The sequence below is a fragment of the Grammomys surdaster genome, unplaced genomic scaffold, assembly GCF_004785775.1.
Source record: "Grammomys surdaster isolate TR1022 unplaced genomic scaffold, NIH_TR_1.0 126187, whole genome shotgun sequence".
Classification (NCBI taxonomy): Eukaryota; Metazoa; Chordata; class Mammalia; order Rodentia; family Muridae; genus Grammomys; species Grammomys surdaster.
In genome coordinates, this window is record NW_021620993.1 from 1,855,919 (window position 1) to 1,867,425 (window position 11,507).

General features: G+C 43.1%; 1 protein-coding gene across 1 annotated transcript in view; it reads right to left on the minus strand.

Annotated features, from left to right (window-relative positions):
• Stx18 (syntaxin 18) overlaps positions 1-10,580 on the minus strand; it is a 91,517-nt gene extending 80,937 nt beyond the window's left edge. Inside the window, exon 1 of the mRNA XM_028758072.1 lies at positions 10,313-10,580. Within this exon, the coding sequence (XP_028613905.1) occupies positions 10,313-10,480 (168 nt within the window). The 5' untranslated portion in view covers positions 10,481-10,580. The remainder of the gene's footprint in view (positions 1-10,312) is intronic.
• Positions 10,581-11,507: the final 927 nt, after the last annotated feature.

An 11,507-nucleotide genomic window follows, 5' to 3' on the forward strand; every position in this document is an offset into this window, starting at 1 on the left:
AGCTTTTGTGGAAATTTTATAAGCCTGAGTGGTCATGGACCTTGTAAATAGGTAGCCTTGGCAGATAATACCAGCTTAGATGGGGACAAGCGAGTCATAGGCAGAGTCATGGAGACTTGTCCCCTGAACCTTCACCCAGCTGATACCCGGTTCTGAAGATATCTGTATTCCCCCTGAGCACCCACACTCCAGTGTCATTCCTTTCCCCACGTCCTGCCTTTCTGTGTTTATACCCCTGTGTGAATTAATTATGATTTGAGAAAAAAAAATTTTTAAAAAAGAAAGAAAAAAGAAAATGTAGGCTCTCCTGAGTGTTAGCATTCTGTCTTAACTCCACCTCCAGTTATCTGACCCAGGTATGTTCCTCTCCACAGTTACCTGGCAACAGCCAGGTAGGCCTGCCCACTATAAAAGGAGCTGCGTGCCTCCTCCTCTTTCTCTTGTTCTCTTGCCTCTAGCTTCTCTCTGTCCCCCCCTTCCCCATCTCTCCAGGTGGTCATGGCCAGCCTCCACTTCTCTCCTCTCTCTCCTCTTTCTCTGCCATCTTCGCCCGTTTCTCTCCCCACCTTTGCCTTCTGCCCTGAATAAACCCCCCTCCCCTTTGGAACCGTTTGGTCTGTTCCAAGCTTCGCGCCAAAATCTAACACTGAGTATGTTACAGTGCTTGCAATAAATCAACAATCTGGCACAGTCACCTTCTCAGTGATACAGGGGACAGTTTTTAGAGTCCCTATGCACACAAATTAACAAAACTTGAGTCTCTTACATTAAATGGCACAAAAATGTGCCATCTTCCATACTTTAAATGTTTATAACACAATACAGCTCACTGCTAGGTAAACAGTTGTTAGGCTGGATAACTCAGAGAAGTGACAAGAAGAAATATCAGTGCATGTTCAGTACATAAGCAGTTTCTCAATTTTCAATCCACAGTTAAATGACTGCACAGCTTCTGTAGGAGAACCCTACAAAGAGGAAGTTCAACTGTATTTCTGACTTAACAACTTAGCACAAGGCTGGCTGATTATCTGCTCCAACAGACACAGTTCTATTTGTAGTATGCAAACAGATCTCGTCCAAAGTGAAACTAGAGCGTAGACAGGAAGAATCTTACTAAAATTGTTATAGGGGAGGGAATGATTTTAAGTCTAAGATTTCATAGGTGACATGGTGAACTGTTGGTGCTCTGCAAGCTAAAAAACGAGGAAAGAGGGACCTCTCCACTCATATTGTTCTTATTATGCTGAAGAGTATCATCAACCCAGTGACCACAGAAACATGGAACACAACCATCACTACCAAAACAATGAGGCAAACAGAGCTCCTAAGCCTTAGTCCCAATCTGCACCCTAGTGAGGCTGACTGGCCATAAGCATCAGCCCAGTTCTGGTATTGTATTTGTTCTGGATTTGCAAGACTGGTCTTAGCCTGTGTTGTTGGCTCGATGTGTGAACCAGTACTCATTTGTCTCTCAGATCTAAGCACAGCAAAGTTGGAGGATCGCCCTTGGGTCCCAGCTGCAATGTTCAATCAAGGTTTACTAGGAAGCACTGCCACCAGAAGACATCTACCACTTGTAGTCTTAATTAAGTCCAAAGAGCAAGTGTCTCTCAGATTTATTCTCTCCTGTGTGGAATTAAGACATGAGTAACCAGTACCTTCTCTTAAATCTGAAGGACTGCTAAGGTAAACTAGCATTGCTTAATTTTCTATCCAGAAAGCTAGGGTATTCTCTCACTCTCCCCTCTTTCTTCCCCTCTCTCCTTCCCTTCTTTTCTCAAGACTTAATTACAAAGTGTGCTGGGATAGCCAACAGAATACTATACACAGTGAGCACCCCTATGTTACATTCCTATCACTGAGAACAAAATACTTGACAACACCAACTTAGAGAAGAAAGGCTTATTTCAATTCACAGACTGAGAGGCTGCTGACTATCAGTGAAGAAGGCTTGATGGTAGGGTAGCTCCTGTAGGGTAGGACAGGGATAAATCCACAAGGTCTGTCCTCCAGTGGAAGGAAGCATCTTCTTCCAACTAAGCTTCAATTCCTAAAGGTTGGGCAATATCTTCAAACAGCACCACTAACTGTGGGCCAAATTTTCACAGATAGGAGACTGTGGGAGAAAGAAAGCATTTCACATCCAAACAAAAACCAATTCCTAATCAACAAACTGGAAACAGAGGAGACTAAAAATGTGGTAACAATGAACAGCTTCTGAATGCAAAGTGGACAAAACCTAACTCAAACTCTAACCCAGAATGAAGTGCTCTAGCAGCACTTACCCTGCCCCACAACAGTGTGCAATGTCACTGCAGCCTCGGTTCTAAACGAACAGCACAGTGAATGCTGTCACATCCTGTGATGCTAGCCAGCACTGCCTAAAACTCCTTTAGGCTTAGAGGCAAGGCTGCTGCATGTTATGAACTGCAGTGATTCTACAGAACAACGTTTTCTTCTACAGGAGCCATGGTTTCAATACAGAAAACAAAGATTTCTAAGATCATCACTGTTTGGCATGGAAATATTAAATTAGTGTATCTTTGGAGTATATCTTGTTAGAATGTTTGTTTTCTTAAATCTTGTTTGAATTACCAAATTAAGTTTCATTTTATAAAAATCATTCGATGAATTTTGGCTTGAAGTTAGGATTCAATTTCCAACAATTTCTGAAATTGTCCAAAGTATACTTTTTTCTGCCATTTTTTCTACTATACATTTATATAAAGCAGCATTTTCCGCATTGACAATTTAAAAATCAAAATATCAATTAACTAAGAGAAATGCTGAAAATGTTTAAGATTCTTCAGTATCAAATACTTAACCAAGTGTTCACTCTTTATACAAAAATAAGCATTCACATTAGTATGAAAACTTGCTTTCATTTCCAGTAAGTGATAGTTATATGTATTCCAAATGATTGTTTCACAAAATGTATGATTATCAGTGAATATTTACTTTGTGTGTCTAATTTATGATCTGCATACCCAAAGCTGTGTAGATTTCTGAGCAGAAGGGGTCACAAGGGCTACAGTGATAGTCAGTGTTTAAGGAACTTGCTGCACGATTGTGAAATAACATTTGGATCACAGCGCCGCTGTCACAAGCGTGGCATCTAATGCCTGCTGTAACCGGGGCTCCAAGGAAAGCAGAGAGAGGAGGATGCTGGGGCTTCCTGGCTACCAGACTAACTGAAAAAAAACGCAAACTCCCAGGTTAGAGAGAAACTCTGCCTCAAGGGAACAGGCAATGAAAAAAAGAGACACCTCACGCCCTCTTCTGGCCTCCATATGCATGCCCATGTGCACACACACATACACACACAAACACACGGACACAGACACACACACAGACACAAACACACAGACACACACACACACAGAGACACACACAGACACACACACAGAGACACACAGAGACACACACACACACTTTTAAGAAGAGTTACGGGCTTAAAAAGTCCTGTGCGTGCCCTAGAGCTGGCATATTCCTCAGGGAGGCCTGACAGCAAACACAGCCTCACAGCTCTACAGGTTTTTGCAGGCTACAGTGCTATCGCTGTAGCATGAAAGCATTCTAAGTCTGTTTGAAAGAAATTAACACTATCACTTCACTAATCACAAAGAGCAGGCTGGATCTGGCCTATAGACCAAAGATTGCACCCTCATCTATGCAGTCCAGAACATCCTCATGTCTAGGGCTACACCATCACTCAGGCCTCCCCAAACACATGGCCCTTCTCATCCCTGTCTTGCCTCTGCTTGGCTGGTCCCGCTGTGTCTCACTGTCTTAGCTCACACAATAGTCGCCCTTCCTAAGTTTGGTATAAAGGTTCTCAACCTTGATGGCCCAATTAAATTACTACTCCTCTGAGGTTTCTATTAATTCTCCCCAGGAGAACTTAATTAATTAATTAATTCTCCCAGGAGACTTAGGCTTCCTTTATCTGTATTTTCGAAGTCCTTTGTGCCCACATAATGCCTGACACATATCAGATGTTCAATCAGGTAATGGAATAAACCAATTACTAAAAAACAAAACTTCAAAAGCTCTAGTCTTCCTAAGTACTGGGCAAAATCCACAAGGGCAATCCACAGAAAGAGCTCACAGCTGACATCATGAGAGTCTCTGGCACTGAGTTCTACATACAGGAAACATCAGTTATTGTAAACCACAAAGACACAGCAATGTGAAGTTAAAAGGCCAATTAGTGGGTTCCTGGACCCTCTTTTTGGTACCTGAGGGTCCTAAAGGAGAAGGGGGAAAGGCATAAAAGAAGCCTAGTTAATGAATATTTCTTTCCTGTGCCCTCTTTCCCATCCCAGTTTTACTCAAAGCACTCCTCACTTTGTTTGCAAAACAGCTTCTGCCCTATATTTTTTTAAATCGGTATGATTCAACACACTACCGCTCTGCTCCCCGCCTTCTATGAACCACACAGTTTTTTCCTCTGCTCCTGGAGTCTGGCCCCATCCTCTGCCTCCTCCGTTTCTCTCTGGCTTTTTGCACCTGCTACCAGATGCTGCTTCTGAAATGTGTTCCCTCACTGAAATCCCATTCAACTAGGATTACAGCCCATTTCTGGGTAAAATCTATTTCCAGCACCTCCAGTTAATAATCCAGGTGGTTCCAGCTCACTTACTAGGCCATAATATCAGAGCTCCTAAAAGGGAAACCAAAGAAGACCTGAGGATTTGATGCTGGAGAGTTACACTTGTCAGTTACCCCAAGTTGCACTGTGTCTGCTTCTCCTTAAGAGAAGGCCTGAACCTCATTAATAAAGCTAAAGCTACTATTTCTAACAGATGCTGGGCTAAGTATAAATCAACATCTGAAACAGTCAAGAGTCCTATTAGGACTGCAATTTTTAGAATGAGAAGGAGACCTGCATAACCCAAAAGGGAAAGCAAAGAGATGCAGCCAATTAGTACTTACTAATTCAAGAGGTGGACATTGCAAACTGCCTGCAATGTTCTAGAAGTTATGGGTTCAGTACAGACCACAATCTCTTTTCTAAGGAGCACATAGTCAAGTACAGATGCTAACTAAGCTATACACAATCGATAAGCAATGACAACAAAGCATTACAAGGAAGAGAAATAGGTTGTTGCCACATTATTCAAATCAGTTGAGGAAGGCAGGCCTTTCTTAGGAAACATCTGATCCACATAAGGTAACAGAGATCAACCCATGTGGATTCTGGGAGAAGTATTCCATGTAAAGGAAACAACAGATGCGAAGACCAAGAGGTAGGAAGGGGCGACGACTGGGTGTCAGCAGGAGAGTGCAAGGGGAGCATGTGAGAAGTAAGGACAGAGAGAGGTGAGGCCTGAGGCTGTCACCTGGCACAGAGCCACTCTATGAAATTTTGGGGGCAAAGAGATGGCCTGGCAGTTAAAGGTACTTACTGTTCTCTCAGACGACCTGAGTTTGGTTTCCAGCATCCACATCAGGCAGCTCACAACCACCTGTAATTCCAGTTCTGGGGATCTCACACCCACTTCTGGCCTCCTTAGACACACAGACACACACACAAACACACACACAGACACACACATAGACACACACACACACACAAACACACAAACACACACACATCCTATACACTCTTAGTAAAATAAATATTTTTAAAAGAACTTTGGATTTCAGCCAAGAATTGAAGCTAATGAATTCCTAAGAATAGATTGATGAACAATATACCAACAAATAAATTCAACTTTCATCAAATCAAGATATAATAAAAAACAAAATGTCACTATTTGCCAACTCTGACTTGGAATCATCAGAACATCTGTGATTTATGCTCCATGACTATCTAGTCTAAGTTCTCAGTCTTGTTAAATGTGGTAACTGGGCCTGAGAGGTAGTGACTTCCTGGCAAACCTAGCACTAACCAAGGTTTCCTGGCTTCCTGTTCCTAGCTATTCAGAAGCCCCTCTGCTCTGGACATGCAGCTCAGCTGCTCACTGGGCTCCAGGTACCTGTGTGGTAGTTCCTTTGGTCTGAAACCTCCATAAATTAAGTGAGGAAGAGTAGCTGCCTCCATATGCCATCGTCAGGCCCAGCCCATTCCCAACGTCATTCAAGACAACAAGCAGGTAAGGTGGAAGCATCTATCCTAATAGATAAGTAATGGATGGATATCCAATGTGCTTGGTGATATCAGACCTGTTAGGCACCATGAGAAATTATTTGTCTATCACCCTTTGCTCCAACTCCTGGACACAGCACTCCCCTCTTAAGGTCACACTGGCCACAGATTGGAGCAGACATATGACCTAGCCAATTAAGAACCTTATTCCTAAGACCACAACAAAGGTTTTGAGGTCCAAGCAGGATCAGGCCCATTCCTGGGGTTTTATGGATGGGAGCTACAGAGAGACACATCAAGCCATTAATTATGTGAGCCACCACACATATTTTGTTGTGGGTGGTTCAAAAGTAACTATTACTTGTAACCAAAGAATTCAGACTCGTAGGCACTTGCATACCATTTCTCGTTTCCTCAATCACGTGATGTTCTAAAGTGGCTATCATTCTTAGAAAATAAAGATAACAGAGGTTAAGTAACTTCCTGACTTCACAAAGCCAGAAAGAGATTTAAACCCAAGCCTTTCTGCTCCAAGTCCCAGGCACTATGAACTCAAGAAGAAAGCTTTTAACATTGGGAAGTCCAACAACTTCGTTCAAAATTATTGAGTAGGGGCAAGCAATGGTTTAGTAATTAGAAGTGCTTACTGCTCCTCCAGACATCTGAGTTCAGCTCCCAGCACCCATGTCAGTCGGCTTACAAGCACCTGTAACTCTAGTGCAGAGACTCTGATGTCCTCTTCTGGCCTCCTGAGGGCACCCACACATACATGGCACACAGTCACACACACACACAGGCATATGCAATGCATACATAAATAAAAATGAATCTTTTTTAAAATTTAAGTGGATACTTAAGATACAAGAACAGAGGAATAAAAACACTTCTACCTCTGGCTCTAGTTCATGACCACAGCTGCAAAGACATGGGGCCAGTCACTGCCCTTGTCTGAGCTTTAAGTCTTCCCATCTATTAAAATGATTAGTCTGAACAAGAGGAATTACAGGACCTTTAAAAGTACATTCTGAAAAGTCTATGGTTCTGATTAGGTATACAATTGATTTTTAACCAATTGCCCAGTAGAATATCAAGTAGATTTCAACTTAAGGTCAAGCTCAATAGTTGGTAATGGTACTTAGGGGACAGAGTTGAGGGGTTCTGAGCTACAGAATCTACTGGGAAATAAGTGCTGGCTTCTGTGATCAGCGGCAGCATGTGAGAAGAACAGGTTCCACGTGTTTGCCATTGCTGATATTGCACCTTTAACTCAGAAGTGCCATTTGTCTTTCCAGTATTGGGGCTTCCTGAACCTTCCAAGGATCTTCATCTGTGAGGCCTTAAAAGAAAACAGTCAAAAACGCATTTTCAGCACTTGCAGAATAGCCCAATTGACTATGGGCTCTCTCCTCACAGGGCTGCTAGCTGGACTGTGCATCTTAACTCTACTGTTCCCAAATCCTCTATTCCTGAGGACTGAAAAACTGTGCAGCATTAATAATCCACCCAGGAAGGGCCTCCACACACCAAAACTGTGACATCCACACACTGTGGCAACAGCTTGGCCAGTCTCAGAATAAAGCTATGATGACACCTTATTTCCCCATCGTCTTCAATCTGAGACATGCCTCCTTCAACATGATACATGGTATGATAAGACATGTTATATATGAGATATATGATGGATCCATTGGAGTTTTAAAATCTGTTTTGGATAAAGATGAACCATTTTATAGGTAAATAAACCTTGCCTAATAGCATGAGTCTGGCTAATTGCTAACATGGATAAGACAACATGAGGTCTCCTGGGTCTTCTTCAGGGATTCACTGTCTACATAATATTGGACTGTTTAGAGCAGTGGTTCTCAAATTGTATGCTGTGACCCCTTTGGGGGGGGGGTTAAATGGACCTTCCACAGGGGTCACATCTAGATATCCTGAGCATCAGATATTTACATTATAACTCATAACAGCAGCAAAATTATATTTATGCAGTCTCAATGAAAATAATTTTATGATGGTGGGGGGGTCACTACAACATGAGGAACTATATTAAAGGATCACAGCTTAATCCCAGCACTTGGGAGGCAGAGGCAGGTGGATTTCTGAGTTCGAGGCCAGCCTGGTCTACAGAGTGAGTTCCAGGACAGCCAGGGCTATACAGAGAAACCCTGTCTCGAAAAATCATAAAAAAAAAAAAAAGAAAGAAAGAAAGAAAAGAAAAAAAAGAATCACAGCATTAGGAAAATTGAGAAACACTGGTCTAGAAGGCAAGGTCATTCTCTGCAGAGTGATCTGCAAGGTCCTTCTAGTTTCCCTCTGGCTACCATACCACTCTTTTTTTTTGTGTGTGTGTCCCATATTCTTAGGTTAATCAAACCAAACTTAAGTTAAGATGGTACTATCTCATGCCTTTATGCATGTTGGTCTCTTTTCTAAAAAAAGGTATTTTCTTAATTCACTAGGAATTCCATATGTGTTCTGATCATATTTACCACCATTCCCCCTCTAACTCCTCTCAAATCCACTTCCACCTCTTTACCTCCCCTACCTTCATGTTCCCTTCTTCCCCCCCCACACACACATTTTTTCTAAAGCCCATCAAGTCTAATTGCACTGTCCATGTATTCCTGGGTGTGTGGCCATCCAGGAGTATGGCCAACATGCTGTCGTTTTAGCTGTGATGCCTTTCCTGGCCTTATCAGCAATGAAACCAACTACTCTTATTTTAGAATGGGTTTTTGAGATCATTGTTCCATGAAGCCTTTCTCCCAAGTGGAACTAACCACTGTTTCCCTTGTGCCCTACAGAACACCTGCAGGACTCACGGCAGGGGGATTGTTTATATTTGTATCTCCTCCACCACAGTAATTCTATAACTCAACAGTAGACTCCTATTACTCTAAACAATGCTGGTTGGAAGGTAAGCACTAAGTAGATGCTTATTGTTGGAGGGCGGGGCATTTATCTGGTCCATACCACTTTCTATACTTAGACATTATCTGTAAACAGCATATATATATATATATATATATATATATATATATATATATACACACACACACACACACACACAATATTTGAGTATCATCTGATATGGGGCCCCATGCCTTTAATCTCAGCACTTGGGAAACAGAAGCAGCCACCTTTCTGTGAATCCAAGGCCAGCCTGGTCTATATGGAAAGACTCTGTCTCAAAAAGAGCAAAAAGAGAAGTATCAAGCAATGGATTATGTGCCAAGCAGAGGTGAGCTTACTGGAAAACCAATGAAGCCTAAAAGTTTAGGTCTCCCTGACCTTGTACATTTCAATACTTTGGACCTGTGTGTGTGTGTGTGTGTGTGTGTGTGTTTCTTTAAAAGGATAAACAGACTGTATATGCCACCTGGTACTACAAAAATAACATCTACCCTTAGTGTCATAGATACAAAGGGATATAATGCAAACAATCTTTTTTTCCTGTTTAGAGGAAAAAATATCTGTTCATTCATTCATTCATTCATTCAAGTAATATTTACTAAGCAATACTGTTAGTCACACATACAGAAATAACGTCAACATATTCCTACCCTTATGGAAAAGGTTCCTATGTTGGAGACACGGAAGCTGTTTGTGGCCAGAGAACAGAAAGCAGTTTAGAGGATAGTTACAACACTAGATGTTGGTTAAGTGTTGCAGCTCTGAAGGAGAAATCTTCTGCTACCTTTTACCCTACACTAGGTAGGTGATATCCTAAACCAGTCTCAGGAGGTACCTATTACTGGAGGCAAAGATCAAGTAGAATTCAGCTGAGCGTGGATTTTATTAAACCCTATGTGCAAGAAAGAGGCGGTTCAAACAAATACATGAAAGGGCGAAGAGTCAGAGTGGTGAACTTTGCGACAGGAAGCGTTAAGACTCTGGCAACTCGTCCAAGGCACTCAAGTCAGCAGTGACGTGATGGCGAATTCACTGCCTCTAAAGGTTAGCCTGATTCCAAGAATATCCAAGCACCTCTTCAAAACTTGCTTCCTTCAGTGCCCGCATACGTGTCCCTCTTCGTGCGAATAAACCTGTCGCCACCCCAAGCCAGCTGCTGGCTCCGTGAGACAGTCTCTTCTGTCTTGCTAGAGACTCCCTCTCTTCACTGAGAGCTAATGAGGCAGGTCCTAGTTTGGGGTCCAGGGTCCGCGGTAGGGATCCGCCCCTATCTCCCGCCCGCCGTTCCTATAGCAACCAGCTTACCACTTCACGGGCCCGGCTGGAGAAGTCTCCCTTGGGCCGAGGACTTCTGCGGAACAGTTCATCCCGGCTGCCATCGGCCCCACCACCCACGGCCACTCCCAGAGCCTTATTCCGAGTCTTCACTGTTTTGACGCTAGCTCGGAAGAGCAGTGTGATGTCCACCGCCATAGCGACCTGCACCTCGGCCTGAAGCCGGTCAGGCACACGTCAGCAGCAAGCGACCCCGGCAAGAACTCGGCCGCTGAGGGACGTTCCGATTTCGCACGCCTCCGTCTGGAAACTCTGAGCACGGAAGAAAGGTTCCGCTCTCCGCCCGTGTAACGTGGCGTGTGAAGAAAGGTTCCGGCCTCAGCCCAGAGCCTGGAATCTCCGTTCCAGACAGCTACCCGCAAAGCTTCGGTCCTTCTTTCTCCTCGCTGCAAACCTCAGCGGGATCAGACTCTTGGAAATTTCCCAGTGTTTCTAAAACTGGGCTTCAGGAACAAAAGCATCAGGAAGCTAGAAAGATCGCCCCCTTATGATTCTTTAGAAGACAGGCGGGCGGTTTGGTTGACAGGTGGGGAGTGTAACACCTTTGACCTTTGTCATCCTCTTGAGCAGCAATGAACTATGACCATCTGGGTGCAGGAGCTAGGAAAGGTTACATGTACAGAGGTTTCTTCTTCAACCTTCAGCCAATTCGGTAAAGTGAATCCAGCGCCTTCCTTGGAATGCACAGAGAATTAAACAGAATTTGAAAAAAAAAAAAAAAGTTATCATGCAGTTTAACTCTTAGCATGCAGCCAGTAGGTGTTGCCATTGTTGATAATATGATAATCCTCAGTCTTCTTACTTATAATGTAGAAGAGGCTTAGAGCAGAGATCCCTGAGCGGGGATGGGGAGAGCAGGAACTTATCAGAGCCCGACAAAAGTGAAGCATACTGAGCTTGGTGATACTATGTTATGTTCCTCCTCAATAAGTAGTTTTGAAAAGTGCTCTTGAATCATAGATATCCCAGCGAAAGAAGGGGATGGAGAAAAGGAGTTACTTAATTTAACTAAAGTCAGCTCGTAAAATTTTTCTGACTACTTGGTTCATGGTTCATTTTATTTTTGTGTACAACTTTCATTAAAAATACAATGATGCCACTTTCCCTCCTCCCCTTTTCTCCAGCCTCCTCAAATCCTCTCCTTCCAATCTCTTCCATGTCTCCC